We start from the raw sequence: 19,532 nt of genomic DNA, 5'->3' as shown, positions 1-19,532 counted from the left end.
GTGTTTTTAGCTGCTTTTTAAAAGAGATCACTGAGTCGGGAGATCTCAGGCTGAGAGGAAAGAGGTCCTGAGAGAAGGAGCTGCGAAGGCTCTGGCACCTTTAGTTTTCAGCCTGTCAGCTTAACAACCAGCAGACCTTCATCACCTGATCTCAGGGACCTGCTGGGAACGTAGGGCTGCAGAAGGTCTCTGATATCTTCAGGTGCTTGGTCATGAAGTTAAAACCAGAATTTACTCTGTGATGAATGGCAAGCCAGTGCAGCTGGATCAGTAATGGAGTAACTTTTGTTTTCAGCCTTGCAGCAGTGATCAGAACAGTCTGGAGACGGTCAAGAGATTTTTTGCTTAAGCAAGTGAAGATGGAATTACAGTAATTTAGTCTGGATGAGATGAAGGCATGGACGATCATCTCCATCTCATATGGTGAAACAACTGGACTCAGCTTGGCAACATTTCTGAGATGATAAAAACAAGAGCGAACAAGTCATTTTATATGAGCATCTAATGGCAGTGCAGGGTCAAGAATTACACCAAGGTTCCTAAACGTGGGCTTAACACGTGAGGCAAGTGGGCCGAGACTCTCAGCTTTCCTAGGTAAAAATCTGTCAGCGGCACAAACAAGGACCTCAGTTTTTACATCATTTAGTGAAGAAAGTTATCATTCATCCAATAAATGGGTAGAGTGGTCGTCCTGTAGCCCAAGGGTTGCCGGTTCGAACCCGGCCCGGACAGCTCATGTCGAGGTGTCCCTTAGCAAGACACTGAACTTCACTGTGTGTGTGAATGTGTGTGTGAAGGGGTGAATGTGACGTATAATGTAAAGCGCTTTGGATAAAAGTGTTATATAACTACAGACCAATACCAATTTACAATATATTTGCCATATTTACATATTACCCATTGACAAATGCAACCTCATGGAAAAATCAGGAATTAGTTACTTTTATTAAAAAAAACGACGGTTAATGTTTTTAATATTATTTTGACGTTAGGGTCCGGCAGGCCAGACTGGATCCTGTGGTGGGCTAGTTTTGGCCCCTGGGTCGTATGTTTGACACCCCTGATGTAAGCCATCCTGACATGAAAGTGAACCATAATGAAAAGATCTACTTAAATTCTATTTAAATATATATATATATATATATATATATATATATATATTTTTTTTTTTTTTTTTTTTTTTTTTTTTTTCTGGGTATTTCCTCCAAATTATCCACCATGTGTGAGTATAAAAATCCATTTAGTCCAAGTTTTTGGAAGAAAACTAAATCTCATTCACCAACAGTTCTTAACTGTTTTGTTCTCCAGTCCTACTTTATGCAGCTTCTTACAAAGACTGTGGCATTCAGGAGTGTTTTCTCCTGTGAACAGTCAGGAATTTTTGACTGTAAGCTCAGGTCTGACGTGAATACTGAGTCTGTGGTTTAGAGAGGCCACCAGAGAATCCATCTGATGAGGAGACTAAACTCTTTTAATTTAAAAGAACGTCTATTGCTCATTTGTTAAAATCATCTTAACATTTTCCTTTAACTGATGGTTCAAGGACAAGAACAGCCTGCTCTCTATAGTTAGAGACTCGTCTTCCCTCTGGGAGCTTCAGGTTATTAAGAAAGCAAAGACCATCATCAGTGATCTTCACCATGTGGTGTCCAATGAGTTTGCTTCAGCTGTTACACTCTAAACTCTGATAGCAGTCATTTAAATGACATTTATTCTGTCATTGCTTTATTGAAGCTGAGCTAACAGGTGTCTTAGCCTGTATTGGTATTTATTGTTTTAGTGTTGATTATGTAATGCATTTATTTGTTATGTCTTCCACCAACCTCATGGGTACTGTGTGCTGATTATGTCTGACACACTGCACTTTGAATGCTGACTGGTGTCTGTGGTAAGCCACAAATGAATTACCCGTATGAAAGTTTTCTGAATCTGAATTACTTTTCTAAAGAAATCTCTAAAGAAAAACCTGAGAAAGAATTTTAGAACAGTTTTAGAAGATTTTGATGAAAGAGGCCCAGCATCTTTATGTGTATTTCCTGACATGTTTACACGATAAGGCAACATGGCTCATCACTGACAGTCATCAGTGGACCTTACGTCTTTCTGGTCTCCATGTTTTGGTGAGCAGAGCAGCTTCAGGCCGTAGAAAGCCATCTCTGGAACACTCCTCAGCTGTGTGACATCTCTGTGAAGACATGAGAGGAATCAGTTTTTTTATTAATTCATTTCTTCATTGTGACAGAGAGGTGAAAAAATAAAATAGATAAAATCTCACTGTGGAGCTGCGAAGGTCAGCTCGCAGATGACAGGTTCAAAGTAAAGCAGCTTACTGAAGATCTGCAGAGAAAAGAAAGTTTATCTGACTCCACATTGCAATCATGCAGTGTGGGATGGAGAAGGCGTAGCATGGGATGAATGATGCAGTGTGGGATGCAGTGTGGGATGAATGATGCAGTGTGGGATGAAAGATGCAGTGTGGGATGAAAGATGCAGTGTGGGATGAATGATGCAGTGTGGGATGAATGATGCAGTGTGGGATAAATGATGCAGTGTGGGATGAAAGATGCAGTGTGGGATAAATGATGCAGTGTGGGATGAATGATGCAGTGTGGGATAAATGATGCAGTGTGGGATGAATGATGCAGTGTGGGATGAATGATGCAGTGTGGGATAAATGATGCAGTGTGGGATGAATGATGCAGTGTGGGATGAATGATGCAGTGTGGGATGCAGTGTGGGATGAATGATGCAGTGTGGGATGAATGATGCAGTGTGGGATGAAAGATGCAGTGTGGGATAAATGATGCAGTGTGGGATAAATGATGCAGTGTGGGATGAATGATGCAGTGTGGGATGAATGATGCAGTGTGGGATGCAGTGTGGGATGAATGATGCAGTGTGGGATGAATGATGCAGTGTGGGATGAAAGATGCAGTGTGGGATGAAAGATGCAGTGTGGGATGAAAGATGCAGTGTGGGATGAAAGATGCTGTGTGGGATGAAAGATGCTGTGTGGGATGAAAGATGCTGTGTGGGATGCAGTGTGGGATGAAAGATGCAGTGTGGGATGAAAGATGCAGTGTGGGATGAAAGATGCAGTGTGGGATGAATGATGCAGTGTGGGATGAATGATGCAGTGTGGGATGAATGATGCAGTGTGGGATGAATGATACAGTGTGGGATGAGATGATGCAGTGTGGGATGAGATGATGCAGTGTGGGATGAATGATGCAGTGTGGGATGAATGATACAGTGTGGGATGAATGATACAGTGTGGGATGAATGATACAGTGTGGGATAAATGATGCAGTGTGGGATGAATGATGCAGTGTGGGATGAATGATACAGTGTGGGATGAGATGATACAGTGTGGGATGAGATGATGCAGTGTGGGATGAGATGATGCAGTGTGGGATGAGATGATGCAGTGTGGGATGAGATGATGCAATGTGGGATGAGATGATGCAGTGTGGGATGAGATGATGCAGTGTGGGATGAGATGATGCTGTGTGGGATGAGATGGAATCAGGAGGTACCTGTGTGAAGTTGCTGGCAGTCAGAGGCATGTCTTTCAGTGGAAATGTTTGCAGGAGTCTGAGAAGGCTTTGAACCAAATGAGCAACAGCTTCTCTCATCTTCATCAGGTCCTGTTTAGAGAAATTAAGCTCCTCCTCTTCCTCCTCTTCCTCATCCACTTCCATCTGAGGAAACAAAGACCAGCTCTATCACACAACACACAAAAGTTGAGTTTAATCTAATCCAGTGTCAGATTGCTCCAATAAAGAGTCATTCTGAAAACACATACTTGGTTGAAACCAACCAAAAATTATAGAAACAATAATCTAAATCATTTAGCCGATCAACTGAACCTCTGCAGTTTCTTTTCTCTGGTGTTTTGAACGTTTTCCGTCCGTCTGGGAGTTCTTCAGACCATCCTTCTTGCGTTTCTTCCCAGAGTCCTGAGGCCAGCAGTGTGAGGTCAGGTCAGAGCATGTGTCCAATAAAACTTCATGGAAACCTTGGTTGGAAATGCTGCCTGGAAGAAGTAAACATGTACAGGAAGTCATCCCAGCTGCAAGAACTATCTAACCAAGCCAATCAATCAAGTTACAATATTGTATCAGCCAAAAAAGTATTTTTGATCTTGTTTAGAGAATGAAACTCAACAAGAGCATAATGTGTGAGATTAATAATCATGTTAAGTATTTGTCTTTTATTTCTTACGTAGATACTATGTCCTGGGTATTTTACATGTATTTTAAGTTAAATCATCTCACTGAGACACTCTTTGAGATCATATTGTATCTTTAACACTGTAACACTGTAGTTTTAGATGTAAAACTTGTCTCAGGTCCTCCCAGCACCAACTCACACACACTGCAAAAATGAACTCTCAACATAAGCAAAAACATTTCACTTGAGGAGATTCAGACTATAACCCAGTTACAAATCTGCCAGCTCAAGAAGATAGTTACACTTAGTAAGATTTCCTGAAATAAAAAAGTAATTCTAGACTTTGGACAAATCCTGGTCAGGACCCTTGGCCTGTGTGAGTGGTGGTCGGAGGTGGTGACGAGTGGCATGGTGCTGCCACATCTCCATCTGTCTGCCCCAGGTGGGTGAGCTACACGCATTGTATAAATCTAATCCATTACTGACGTATTTTAGTATAAAGCTTCAACAAAGCATATCAGAATCGCCTTGTTTAGTTTGTCTTGTTTTAAGATATTTTCTTTCAAAGTAAGAAAGAAACACTGACAGAAGCCTTTACAGGACAGTTTGGAGGTTTTTTTTTAATTTAATTAAAGGATTGCAAAGAATGTTTTGCAAGTTGTTTTAAGATATTTCTCACTTATCTAAAGTCTGGATACTTCTTCTTGTTTCAGGAAATCTTACCAAGTGTAATGTTCTTACTAAATCTTCTCAAGTAAAACGGGTTTGTTTTTTCCTTATATTAGTTTATTTTTACAAAGAAAAATCTGACATGACATCATGGCAGCACTGAAACGGTGTAAAACTTCCTGACCTGGGATTCCCAGCAGCAGCAAGTAGAGCGAGGCAGCGTACAGTCCGCTCACCCTCTGCTTGACGCTGGGCACTTTGGTCTTCACCCTCAGAACGAAGAGGGACAGCACCGCCACCAGAGTCTTAACCGACATGCCGTTTTCATTAAGAATCACCCAGATACTCTGCAACATGAGAGACAAAAATAAGCTTGGACACCCCTGACCTAAAGGGTAAGCTACCCATCACAATTTAGCCCACACATTTACACACTACTCTTCCTGGTGTCTGTTGTTGAGATTGTGCTCGGGGCACTGGCAATCTAGAGGTGTTTTAAGTGTTAAGAACTTTTTTTTTCTCCTTCAAGTGACAAAAACCTAGTTTAGTCCAAACCACAATAAATAAATGAATCCAGTTTATTTTACCAATGAAGCTCCATCATTCCCTACAGAGTGTTGTTGCTCAGCAGCATGAGCCAGTAAACACTGATAGAGGTTTCTGAAGGCCTTGTGTCCACTGGCAGCGAGATCTTCCTCTAAAGGTTCATCTAGTGGTTTCCTCTCTGTGAACTCCAAGTCCCACACTGCATCCACCCAGGCTGGAAATCACAAAGAGTACAAGATATACAACATATACTGCTTATTGTTGTCCAAATAAGAAAATAATAATAGCTTTCCTGACATAGATCACAGAACTTGCCAGCAAATCTTTAGTTACCTATGACAGTAATGACTGGTTGTCTTTGTCGTATGCACTAATTAAATCTGGAGGTGTGTTAGTAACGCAAGAGTATAATATTAAAGAAACAAGAAATAGAGACCAAATTTTTTGTTTTTTTTCTAAAGATGGACTAGTTCAGTCAAGATAAACTCACATATATACACTGCTCAAAAAAATACAGGAAACATTTAAACAACACAGTGTAACTCCAAGTCAGTCACATGTGTGTGAAATCAAACTGTCCACTTAGGAAGCAACACTGACTGACCATCAGCTCCACATGCTGTTGTGTAAATGGAAAAGACAACAGGTGGAAATTATCGGCAATTAGCAAAACACCCCAATAAAGGAGGTTCTGCAGGTGGTGACCACAGACCACTTCTCAGTCCTGCTCTCTGGCTGATGTTTTGGTGACTTTTAAATGCTGGCGGTGCTTTCACTCTAGTGGTAGCATGAGACGGAGTCTACACCCACACAAGTGGCTCAGGTAGTGCAGCTCATCCAGGATGGCTCATCAATGCGAGCTGTGGCCAGAAGGTTTGCTGTGTCTGTCAGCGTTGTGTCCAGAGCATGGAGGCGCCACCAGGAGACAGGTCAGTACATCAGGAGACGTGGAGGAGGCCGTAGGAGGCAACAACCCAGCAGCAGGACGCTACCTCCACCTTTGTACAAGGAGGAACAGGAGGAGCACTGCCAGAGCCCTGCAGCATGACCTCCAGCAGGCCACAGATGTGCATGTGTAACTCAAACGGTCAGAAACAGACTCCATGAGGGCCAAAGTCCACAGGTGGGGGTTGTGTTTACAGCCCAACACCGTGCAGGACATTTGGCATTTACCAGAGAAAACACCAAGATTGGTAACTTGGCCACTGGCGCCCTGTGTTCTTCACAGATGGAAGCAGGTTCACACTGAGCACATGTGGCAGACGTGACAGAGTCTGGAGACGGCGTGGAGAACGTTCTGCTGCCTGAACGTCCTCCAGCATGACCGGTTTGGCAGTGGGTCAGTAATGGTGGGGGGTGGCATTTCTTTGGGGGGCCGCACAGACCTCCATGTGCTCGCCAGAGGTAGCCTGACTGCCATTAGGTACCGAGATGAGATCCTCAGACCCCTTGTGAGACCACATGCTGGTGTAGTTGGCCCTAGGTTCCTTCTGATGCAAGACAATGCTAGACCTCATGTGGCTGGAGTGTGTCAGCAGTTCCTGCAAGACGAAGCATTGATGCTATGGACTGGCCGCCCGTTCCCCAGACCTGAATCCAGCTGAAACATCTGGGACATCATGTCTCCATCCACCAACGCCTCATTGACCACAGACTGTCCAGGAGTTGGCGGATGCTTTAGTCCAGGTCTGGGAGGAGACCCCTCAGGAGACCATCCGCCACCTCATCAGGAGCATGGCCAGGCGTTGTAGGGAGGTCCTACAGGCACGTGGAGGCAACACACACACTACTGAGCCTCATTCTGACTTGTTTTAAGGACATTACATCAAAGCTGGATCAGCCTGTAGTTTGTTTTTCCACTTTAATGTGGAGTGTGACTCCAAATTCATGTGCCAGCACATTCAGCTATGTAAAGAACAAAGTGTTTTAAGATTTCATTCATTCAGATCTAGGATTATTTTAGTGTTCCCTTTATTTATTGGGCAGTATGCATGTGTGTGTGTGTGTGTGTATATATATATATATATATATATATATATATATATATATATATGTAGCAGCTTACAATATATATATGTATAAATAATAAATAGTTGTCTCACAGGATAGTTTTTAACGTCCGGTCTCTGTTTAAACTGTAAATAATAACACAATACAATAATTTCCAATGCTCATCAACCCATATTATATTCCCAGTGGAAAGTAAATAACATATTAGATGTTGAAACTGAAACATTTTCGCATTTCATGGGCATTCAGGGCATTCTGAATATGGTGGATTCAGATTCAAAATGAGCTATATTATCCAAGAAACAAAATATGGGCTGATGAGACTGTGTTTATTTAAATTTTGAACAGCATCGGAACTTTTGTTTAGTTGTAGTTGTAAAACCTCAAGTCATACAACTAAATTGAAGCAATCTGACAAAGACCCTACTCATTACCCCTCATATATGCTTAATTTTAACTGGTTTGATAACTAAATGTTTTTACTTTACATAGGGCTGGGCGATTAATCGATAAAATCGATAAATCGAATTTTCCATTTCTGGAGATTAATTTTTTGAAAATCGGGATTTTTTTCCATAGTTAGTTAGCAGCAGACTTAGCCCTCCCTCCACACCAGAACGGTGTTTGTCTGACAGATTTTCATTAAAGTAACCCTTCACTCATGCCTGGGATTTAGCTGTGCGTATAACTGCGGTGAGAAATGCTGCTCTCTATGAGATGCAGAAATCAACTTAACCCACAAACCCTAGTTAAGAGACAACCTTCATCTGGGGAATTATTTCTGCAGTGGATCCTGTATGATAAGGATCCAGATGGAAAGAGATCACGGATGCATTGTGTCACATATTTCAATGTAAGATATGAAGTCGTTTATATGGTGGAAGAACTCTGACATTATATGCTTTATTTTTGCTAGCATTCATCTATATAAACAAATGAACGTTTTTAATAAGTTTATTTATGTTTTGTAAAAGAAAAGGAAAAAAAAATCGATTAAAATCGGAAATCGGATTTGGTTATAAAAAATCGGAGATTTTATTTTTAGGCCATATCGCCCAGCCCTAACTTTACAGCTTGAAAACGTCAGTGGGCGGTTTGATGCTTAAGCATCTGAAGAATTCAGAAGGGTATTGCACGAAACCAGAATAAAGAAATCCAGGATAATTAAGCAAGCCCAGCTTGACCTAGCTTGCGCGGCCTATCCTGGCTTAATTGGTTGCACGTTTGCTGAGCCAGGATGAGAAGGTGCTGCTAGGTTAAGCCAGGTGAAGATAGTTGGGATAAGTGCGTGTGCACGGCATACTGAAGCAGACCTCGCGATCGCTCACAGAATCACCGATGGGGAAATGGATAAAAGCCGCTGAACAACAGCTCCTGACGGAGTTCTCTGACGAAGTTAAGGATATTATAAGGAAAAAAGGCAAAACCAATGCCATAAGTAAAGAACGCAAGAGAGCCTGGCAGACAATAGCCGACCGGCTCAATGCGTAAGTAGTCAAAAACTGTACAATTAATAAACAGTGCTCCACTGGAACTGTCATAATTAGGCTACAATTAAAGGATTACTTTTCAAATCCACTAACTGTTGTATACTTTAAGAGTGACAAGCAGGTGCATGTTACTCAGGAAATGTAGAGTATGATTAGGTGCAAACAATTATCCACAATGTGTCATTTAATCTATTTTCCTCATGTAACGTTTTTATCTATTTTATCTTTCTGTCCTTCATAAAGGACAAACCTGTCTGGCCATAAAAGGACCTGGCAGCAAGAAAAAATTAAATATAAGAACATTTTGCAGGCTGGTAAGTGACTCCAAAGTAGATAACCGTGAACAAATGAGGTGAATAGATGAGGTGTCTGCTGACATGTTCAATGTCTGTATGATTGTAGCAGTTAAAAAAAGGCCTATAAACTGGCACAGGGGGCGGCCCACCAAGCCAGGATGTGACTCCAGCAGAGGAACTGGCCTCCATTTAAATAAAGGGAGGCCAGTGATGGAGGGGATCCAGGGAGGGACAATAACTGACTCTGTCCCAGCCACAGAAACTGTCCGCTTCATACAAGGTACACAAAGTACTGCAATTCTACTGCACATGGAACACAATCAAATATAATATAGTGTCTGACTTTGGATAACCTTGCAGTGTCTGGGAACACAATTACACTTTTGGAGCCACCAGAAGATGATCCGGTTAGTACAGTGTCTCCAAATCACAGGCTTGGTATGTTCTGTGAAATCTTAATCCGAGTCCTCTCGCTGCATGTATACGGCAGGGGGAAGGCACATCTGCAGCTGCAGAATGCACGTCTGCAGATGAGGAGACTGTGTCATGGAGTCCAGAAGGCTTGAGGCATGTCAGTTTTATGGGATTGGCCTGCTTATTTATTCCATGAAGGATATGAAGTCAGTGATGTGGTGCTAATAGAAAATGTGTAGCAGGACCCGGATGCTGCACAGTCTCCTAAGCGGCCTGGTAACATTGTGAGTATTGGCTAAAGTAAATCTACGTTATGCACAAATCCTGCTGTGCTAACTGACATTTCCTTTACAGACTTCACAAACTGTCAGAACGCTTTATTCAGGGCACCTGGAGAGAGAGATGGAGCTGGCAGATGTTAAAAGCTGACTCAAAAAGAGCAAGCTCCAAGGAATGGAGCTGGATCTTGAGATTAAACGCCGGACACTCAGAAAACTGGACCTGGAAATCCAGTAACTGAAAATCTGTATCTCTCAATGACATAGTCATCTCCAAAGGCCAGGGGATGTGAGCTGTCCCTGAAGACTCGTTCATGTCTGAATGCTCTTCTGAGGATGCGGGCTTCCTCGTCCAGCACATCCTCTGAAAAAGGGCAAGCCATTATGAAGAGGGAACAAGTGAAGGGGAGTTGGACCTGAATATTCTACATTGCCCTCGTCACGGATTTCTTTGAATACACCTTTGTAACCTCATCCACTGTGTTTTGTAATCTCAATTAATTCAATAAAACACATATTTATAAAACCTCTGACAGCAATTTGACGAGCAGTCTTCATTAGCATAACGAGGCTGAAGTTAGCTTCCGATTCGCAGCTTCCGATTCGCCAAAGGCGTAAAGGGCAATTCCACTTAATTTTTTAGATTTAACCCGTTTTAAACATGGTCCTATTAAAAAACTACAATACTTAACCTATCCAAATCTGGACTCAAATCTTCTAATCAGGATGTAGATTGATAAAAACACAGTTTGTGATTTGTGAAACCTTTATTCTATTTGTGAAAATGCAAAATAGCCTCATTTTATCTCATTTTTGGCATCTGGACCACATTAGACCTGGTCCTGTCGGAAAACTACAGCACTTAGACTCTTCAAACCTGGACTCAAATGTTCTACACAGCCCATTGATTCATAAAAACTCGGTCTCTGATTTGTGAAACCTTTATTCTATTTGTGAAAATGCAAATTACCCCCATTTTATCACATTTTTTTCCATCTGGACCACATTAGACCTGGTCCTGTTGGAAAACTACAGTACTTAGACTCTTCAAACCTGGACTCAAATGTCCTTCAGAGTCCATAGATTCATAAAAACCAAGTCTCTGATTTGTGAAACCTTTATTCTATTTGTGAAAATGCAAATGAGCCTCGTTTTGTCACATTTTTGGCACCTGGACCACATTAGACCAGGTCCTGTTGGAAAACTACAGCACTTAGACTCTTCAAACCTGGACTCAAATGTTCTTCACAGCCCATAGATTCATAAAAACCAAGTCTCTGATTTGTGAAACCTTTATTCTATTTGTGAAAATGCAAATTAGCCTCGTTTTGTCACATTTTTGGCATCTGGACCACATTAGACCAGGTCCTGTTGGAAAACTACAGCACTTAGACTCTTCAAACCTGGACTCAAATGTTCTTCACAGCCCATAGATTCATAAAAACCAAGTCTCTGATTTGTGAAACCTTTATTCTATTTGTGAAAATGCAAATTAGCCTCGTTTTGTCACATTTTTGGCATCTGGACCACATTAGACCAGGTCCTGTTGGAAAACTACAGCACTTAGACTCTTCAAACCTGGACTCAAATGTTCTTCACAGCCCATAGATTCATAAAAACCAAGTCTCTGATTTGTGAAACCTTTATTCTATTTGTGAAAATGCAAATTAGCCTCGTTTTGTCACATTTTTGGCATCTGGACCACATTAGACCAGGTCCTGTTGGAAAACTACAGCACTTAGACTCTTCAAACCTGGACTCAAATGTTCTTCACAGCCCATAGATTCATAAAAAAGAAGTCTCTGATTTGTGAAACCTCTATTCTATTTGTTAAAATGCAAATTACCCCCATTTTATCACATTTTTTCCATCTGGACCACATTAGACCTGGTCCTGTTGGAAAACTACAGCACTTAGACTCTTCAAACCTGGACTCAAATGTCCTTCAGAGTCCATAGATTCATAAAAACCAAGTCTCTGATTTGTGAAACCTTTATTCTATTTGTGAAAATGCAAATTAGCCTCGTTTTGTCACATTTTTGGCATCTGGACCACATTAGACCAGGTCCTGTTGGAAAACTACAGCACTTAGACTCTTCAAACCTGGACTCAAATGTTCTTCACAGCCCATAGATTCATAAAAAAGAAGTCTCTGATTTGTGAAACCTCTATTCTATTTGTGAAAATGCAAATTACCCCCATTTTATCACATTTTTTCCATCTGGACCACATTAGACCTGGTCCTGTTGGAAAACTACAGCACTTAGACTCTTCAAACCTGGACTCAAATGTCCTTCAGAGTCCTTAGATTCATAAAAACCAAGTCTCTGATTTGTGAAACCTTTATTCTAAGTTTGGCATCAAAACCTCAGTGCAGTGCTATATGAAAGTGGTAAAAAAAAACAAACTTTTTTGTCGGTAAACTTCGCATGTTAATGTACCTTTTGACAAACACACACACGCACACACACACGCAGACACACATACACGCACACACCTATACACACACACACACACATATATACTGTACATATCGTTAAAATCTATTCTTCATTGTTGCTATAGTTAACTACACTAAAGACTAAGCCCATAAATAATTTGGCTAAAAAGATTATAAGCCTATTTAGAGTCTACGGAGCCCGTCTAGTGTCACTGGTGAAAAAAATAAAGACCGGTAGGATTCCGTGCACGCGGATTATGAAACCGTGCTCACAGTTTAACAACCCGTTAGCACAGATTATGAAACCGTGCTCTCTGTTTTGCAAACGGTGCGCGCGAATTGTGCGCATGGACATCTGCGGAGAGCTTGGACTTCAGTTGAATGATGAGCTCGGACGCATGACCCGCTGCTGTCAGGTAAGTCAAGTGGATTCTTCCAAGTAATTTCTTTATAAACTTGAAGCAGTGTCATATTTCAATCAGCGCACTACAAGCGCACTGAGTCTTATCTCAGTGTAACATAGCCTAAATAGTCATTTTGTAGTGCGCTGATTGAAATATGACACTGCTTCAAGTTTATAAAGAAATTACTTGGAAGAATCCACTTGACTTACCTGACAGCAGCGGGTCATGCGTCCGAGCTCATCATTCAACTGAAGTCCAAGCTCTCCGCAGATGTCCATGCGCACAATTCGCGCGCACCGTTTGCAAAACAGAGAGCACGGTTTCATAATCTGTGCTAACGGGTTGTTAAACTGTGAGCACGGTTTCATAATCCGCGTGCACGGAATCCTACCGGTCTTTATTTTTTTCACCAGTGACACTAGACGGGCTCCGTAGACTCTAAATAGGCTTATAATCTTTTTAGCCAAATTATTTATGGGCTTAGTCTTTAGTGTAGTTAACTATAGCAACAATGAAGAATAGATTTTAACGATATGTACAGTATATATGTGTGTGTGTGTGTGTATAGGTGTGTGCGTGTATGTGTGTCTGCGTGTGTGTGTGCGTGTGTGTGTTTGTCAAAAGGTACATTAACATGCGAAGTTTACCGACAAAAAAGTTTGTTTTTTTTACCACTTTCATATAGCACTGCACTGAGGTTTTGATGCCAAACTTAGAATAAAGGTTTCACAAATCAGAGACTTGGTTTTTATGAATCTAAGGACTCTGAAGGACATTTGAGTCCAGGTTTGAAGAGTCTAAGTGCTGTAGTTTTCCAACAGGACCAGGTCTAATGTGGTCCAGGTGCCAAAAATGTGAATAAACTAGGCTCATTTGCATTTTCACAAATAGAATAGAGGTTTCACAAATCAGAGACTTCTTTTTTATGAATCTATGGGCTGTGAAGAACATTTGAGTCCAGGTTTGAAGAGTCTAAGTGCTGTAGTTTTCCAACAGGACCTGGTCTAATGTGGTCCAGATGCCAAAAATGTAACAAAACGAGGCTCATTTGCATTTTCACAAATAGAATAAAGGTTTCACAAATCAGAGACTTCTTTTTTATGAATCTATGGGCTGTGAAGTACATTTGAGTCCAGGTTTGAAGAGTCTAAGTGCTGTAGTTTTCCAACAGGACCTGGTCTAATGTGGTCCAGGTGCCAAAAATGTGACAAAACGAGGCTCATTTGCATTTTCACAAATAGAATAAAGGTTTCACAAATCAGAGACTTGGTTTTTATGAATCTATGGACTCTGAAGGACATTTGAGTCCAGGTTTGAAGAGTCTAAGTACTGTAGTTTTCCAACAGGACCAGGTCTAATGTGGTCCAGATGGAAAAAATGTGATAAAATGGGGGTAATTTGCATTTTCACAAATAGAATAAAGGTTTCACAAATCAGAGACCGAGTTTTTATGAATCAATGGGCTGTGTAGAACATTTGAGTCCAGGTTTGAAGAGTCTAAGTGCTGTAGTTTTCCAACAGGACCTGGTCTAATGTGGTCCAGATGCCAAAAATGTGACAAAACGAGGCTAATTTGCATTTTCACAAATAGAATAAAGGTTTCACAAATCAGAGACTTGGTTTTTAATGAATCAATGGGCTGTGTAGAACATTTGAGTCCAGGTTTGAAGAGTCTAAGTACTGTAGTTTTCCAACAGGACCAGGTCTAATGTGGTCCAGGTGCCAAAAATGTGAATAAACTAGGCTCATTTGCATTTTCACAAATAGAATAGAGGTTTCACAAATCAGAGACTTCTTTTTTATGAATCTATGGGCTGTGAAGAACATTTGAGTCCAGGTTTGAAGAGTCTAAGTGCTGTAGTTTTCCAACAGGACCTGGTCTAATGTGGTCCAGATGCCAAAAATGTAACAAAACGAGGCTCATTTGCATTTTCACAAATAGAATAAAGGTTTCACAAATCAGAGACTTCTTTTTTATGAATCTATGGGCTGTGAAGAACATTTGAGTCCAGGTTTGAAGAGTCTAAGTGCTGTAGTTTTCCAACAGGACCTGGTCTAATGTGGTCCAGGTGCCAAAAATGTGACAAAACGAGGCTCATTTGCATTTTCACAAATAGAATAAAGGTTTCACAAATCAGAGACTTGGTTTTTATGAATCTATGGACTCTGAAGGACATTTGAGTCCAGGTTTGAAGAGTCTAAGTACTGTAGTTTTCCAACAGGACCAGGTCTAATGTGGTCCAGATGGAAAAAATGTGATAAAATGGGGGTAATTTGCATTTTCACAAATAGAATAAAGGTTTCACAAATCAGAGACCGAGTTTTTATGAATCAATGGGCTGTGTAGAACATTTGAGTCCAGGTTTGAAGAGTCTAAGTGCTGTAGTTTTCCAACAGGACCTGGTCTAATGTGGTCCAGATGCCAAAAATGTGACAAAACGAGGCTAATTTGCATTTTCACAAATAGAATAAAGGTTTCACAAATCAGAGACTTGGTTTTTAATGAATCAATGGGCTGTGTAGAACATTTGAGTCCAGGTTTGAAGAGTCTAAGTACTGTAGTTTTCCAACAGGACCAGGTCTAATGTGGTCCAGGTGCCAAAAATGTGAATAAACTAGGCTCATTTGCATTTTCACAAATAGAATAAAGGTTTCACAAATCAGAGACTTCTTTTTTATGAATCTATGGGCTGTGAAGAACATTTGAGTCCAGGTTTGAAGAGTCTAAGTGCTGTAGTTTTCCAACAGGACCTGGTCTAATGTGGTCCAGATGCCAAAAATGTGACAAAACGAGGCTAATTTGCATTTTCACAAATAGAATAAAGGTTTCACAAATCAGAGACTTGGTTTTTATGAATCTATGGACTCTGAAGGACATTTGAGTCCAGGTTTGAAGAGTCTAAGTGCTGTAGTTTTCCAACAGGACCAGGTCTAATGTGGTCCAGATGGAAAAAAATGTGATAAAATGGGGGTAATTTGCATTTTCACAAATAGAATAGAGGTTTCACAAATCAGAGACTTCTTTTTTATGAATCTATGGGCTGTGAAGAACATTTGAGTCCAGGTTTGAAGAGTCTAAGTGCTGTAGTTTTCCAACAGGACCTGGTCTAATGTGGTCCAGATGCCAAAAATGTGACAAAACGAGGCTAATTTGCATTTTCACAAATAGAATAAAGGTTTCACAAATCAGAGACTTGGTTTTTATGAATCTATGGGCTGTGAAGAACATTTGAGTCCAGGTTTGAAGAGTCTAAGTGCTGTAGTTTTCCAACAGGACCTGGTCTAATGTGGTCCAGATGCCAAAAATGTAACAAAACGAGGCTCATTTGCATTTTCACAAATAGAATAAAGGTTTCACAAATCAGAGACTTCTTTTTTATGAATCTATGGGCTGTGAAGAACATTTGAGTCCAGGTTTGAAGAGTCTAAGTGCTGTAGTTTTCCAACAGGACCTGGTCTAATGTGGTCCAGGTGCCAAAAATGTGACAAAACGAGGCTCATTTGCATTTTCACAAATAGAATAAAGGTTTCACAAATCAGAGACTTGGTTTTTATGAATCTATGGACTCTGAAGGACATTTGAGTCCAGGTTTGAAGAGTCTAAGTACTGTAGTTTTCCAACAGGACCAGGTCTAATGTGGTCCAGATGGAAAAAAATGTGATAAAATGGGGGGTAATTTGCATTTTCACAAATAGAATAAAGGTTTCACAAATCAGAGACCGAGTTTTTATGAATCAATGGGCTGTGTAGAACATTTGAGTCCAGGTTTGAAGAGTCTAAGTGCTGTAGTTTTCCGACAGGACCAGGTCTAATGTGGTCCAGATGCAAAAAATGAGATAAAATGAGGCTATTTTGCATTTTCACAAATAGAATAAAGGTTTCACAAATCACAAACTGTGTTTTTATCAATCTACATCCTGATTAGAAGATTTGAGTCCAGATTTGGATAGGTTAAGTATTGTAGTTTTTTAATAGGACCATGTTTAAAACGGGTTAAGTCTAAAAAATTAAGTGGAATTGCCCTTTACGCCTTTGGCGAATCGGAAGCTGCGAATCGGAAGCTAACTTCAGCCTCGTATTAGCATAGCAATATAACACTTGGCCTGATAAAATCATGCACTTATGACCAAGTTGATATTGTGTGATGAAATCGTGATCCTGTATTTAAATAAAATGACTAAAAAAAAATTATATGCACTGCACTAGCACTACACGACAGCACCTGGGTCCAACTGGACTCAAAAGCGGTCTGACTAACACTTAATTATGACGTCCCATCTTGTTTGAATTCATGCTTGTGTTGTTCTTACTCTCAAATGTAAGTCGCTTTGGATAAAAGCGTCTGCTAAATGACTGTAGAATAGAATAGAATAATAATACTACAACTCGAATCCATATAAAAAGGCTGTTGCGATTACGAACAGATTTGGATTAAATGTACAGTGACTGTATATGTAATATTTTAATACTGGATGATTAAAATGACGCGCCATACTTAGGAAGACCATGGACATGCTGTAAAACACATTAATTCCTCATAGAATTGACGTTGGACATGCAGGTAGTCGCTAGGATTAATCTTAGCCTGAGCAGTTAGCCTGGTCTGGAGCAGGCTAGCTGCAGCGGATAAATCACCACAGTAACTTGGCCGGGTTTAGTTTGAGCTGCTTTCATGCAACCGACTTAGGGCTAAATTCAGCCAGGATAACCAACATATCCCGGCTTAATCCCTTATCTTGGTTTCGTGCAATACCCCTCATGTGAAACCTGAATATGAACGTCAACCTAAATATTGTTTCAGAAACGTTTTTCAAACTACTAATTAATTTTATTCTCTGTGATACATCAATTTCAGATGTCTGTGATCCATACTTCCCATAACTTTGGGTCAAATTCCTATTTTTAAACGTTAGATAAATTTGGAAAATGTGCGAATAACACACAAGTAAACAAACGTCACAACACCCTAACGCGAAGAAAATATCCCACATTATTGAGTTCCTGGTACTATATCCAATATAATAGTGTTAAAATAAACATGCTAAAAATGATTAGGTTTTACCTTTTGGGATTTCGTGTAACTTTAGGAACTGCAGCGCAGATATCAAATCCATCTTGTTTATTTCAAACTAGCCCGCCTGAAACTTCAACTTTGAGCATGCGCAGAGAGCGTACAGCAGTCAGCTTCCTGTTTCCGGGTAATTCTTTCAGGTTCATTACCGCCATCTTCTGGTCCTGTTACTGCAGGCTATAGATATAAACTAAATAGACTAAAGCCCAGAGCCCTCGATATACTCAGAGTCGGGACGTTCTCATTGACCCCCGTGTACAAAAAATGGTGGCGCAGTTCAGGGTTAATATATATATATATATATATATATATATATATATATATATATATATATATATATATATATATATATATATATATATATAAACTATATATAAATGACTCACACACGCTGCTGGCCAATATGATCGAATGTCCGCACTGTCGGCCATCTTGCCACAGTCAGCTCGCTAACTCATAACATTGTTTTAATGGTGCATCCACTTTAACCGTAACTTGCTCAATTTTATAGCGATTTTAAAGGGTTTGTTATAAACGCCAGAGATATAGCTATGTCAGTGCATACTTATGAATAATATAATAATATAATATAGTAATGATAATGAATATAGCCAAAGACTCTAGAGCGGAGCTTTAACCATGAACTTTGTTATGAAAATAAACAGATAGGTGTAATGACTATACACACGCACAATATAGCGTCTGTATCAAATCAAATCAAACTTTACTTATAAAGCACTTTTCATGCCACAGGCAACACAAAGTGCTTTACATTATTAAAGGATTTATGTACATTAAAAATAAAACAAGCCTTTACATACATCAAAGTAGAATTACATAATAATAAAAACATTCATTAAAATCTTTCACACAGTTGCACACACACACATGTATACACACACACCATGCAGCCTAATCTAAGAGCTAAGGTCTAAGAGCTCTGCTAGGTTTATATTCTCTGAACATATCACAGATGTATTCTGGGCCTAAACCCCTCTGGAATTTGTAAAAGATCAGAGGGGTTTTAAAATCTATTCTGTGACTGAATGGAAACCAGTATAAAGATTTCAAAACTGGTGTTCAGATTTCTTAGTCCTGGTTAAAGCTCTATCAGCAGCGTTTTGGATGAGCTGCAGATGTTTAATGCTCTTTTTAGGAAGTCCTGTTAAAGACCAGTAGAGTAATCCAGCCTACTGGAGGTGAATGCATGGATGAGTTTCTCTTGATCTTTCTGGGAGACTAAACCTTTAATTCTGTTGATGTTTCTGAGCTGGTAAAAAGCTTCTTAGTGAAGCTTTGATGTGGCTGCTGAAATTCAGTTCTCCCAGGTTAGGAACTTGGTTGGTGATTTTAAGAGCCTGGGTCTCCAGATGTTTACCAATGCTGACCCTCTTTTCTTTCTACCAAACAGAATAATCTCAGTTTTGTCTTCATTTAATTGGAGAAAATTCTCCCTCATCCAGGTGTTTATTTGCTCCAGACACTGACACATTAAGTCTATTGGTCTGCAGTCATCTGGTGACAGAGACACATAAAGTTGTGTATCATCTGCATAACTTTGATAACTAATGCTATAGTTCTGTAATATTTGACCCAAAGGGAGCAGATACAAGTTGAACAGAAGAGGTCCAAGGACTGACCCCTGGGGGACTCCACAAGTCATGGCCACTCGCTCGGATTCATAGCTGCCGATCGTAACAAAATAACTCCGGCCTTCTAAACAGGACCTGAACCAGTTAA

The 19,532-nt window shown here is 40.2% G+C and overlaps 1 protein-coding gene across 1 annotated transcript in view; it reads right to left on the bottom strand.

Moving 5' to 3' along the window:
• Positions 1 to 17,873, bottom strand: part of ncapd3 (non-SMC condensin II complex, subunit D3) — a 46,888-nt gene extending 29,015 nt beyond the window's left edge. Inside the window, exons 1-7 of the mRNA XM_042009687.1 lie at positions 17,784 to 17,873; positions 5,430 to 5,602; positions 5,027 to 5,189; positions 3,870 to 4,036; positions 3,537 to 3,701; positions 2,276 to 2,337; positions 2,098 to 2,185 (exon numbers count right to left, since the gene is read on the bottom strand). Coding sequence (XP_041865621.1) covers positions 2,098 to 2,185; positions 2,276 to 2,337; positions 3,537 to 3,701; positions 3,870 to 4,036; positions 5,027 to 5,189; positions 5,430 to 5,602; positions 17,784 to 17,835 — 870 coding nt within the window. The 5' untranslated portion in view covers positions 17,836 to 17,873. The remainder of the gene's footprint in view (positions 1 to 2,097; positions 2,186 to 2,275; positions 2,338 to 3,536; positions 3,702 to 3,869; positions 4,037 to 5,026; positions 5,190 to 5,429; positions 5,603 to 17,783) is intronic.
• Positions 17,874 to 19,532: the final 1,659 nt, after the last annotated feature.

Source organism: Melanotaenia boesemani, chromosome 16 (genome assembly GCF_017639745.1).
Source record: "Melanotaenia boesemani isolate fMelBoe1 chromosome 16, fMelBoe1.pri, whole genome shotgun sequence".
NCBI classification, from domain to species: domain Eukaryota; kingdom Metazoa; phylum Chordata; class Actinopteri; order Atheriniformes; family Melanotaeniidae; genus Melanotaenia; species Melanotaenia boesemani.
The sequence above is the reverse complement of the archived record's forward strand: the minus strand, read 5'-3'. Positions and strand labels throughout refer to the sequence as shown.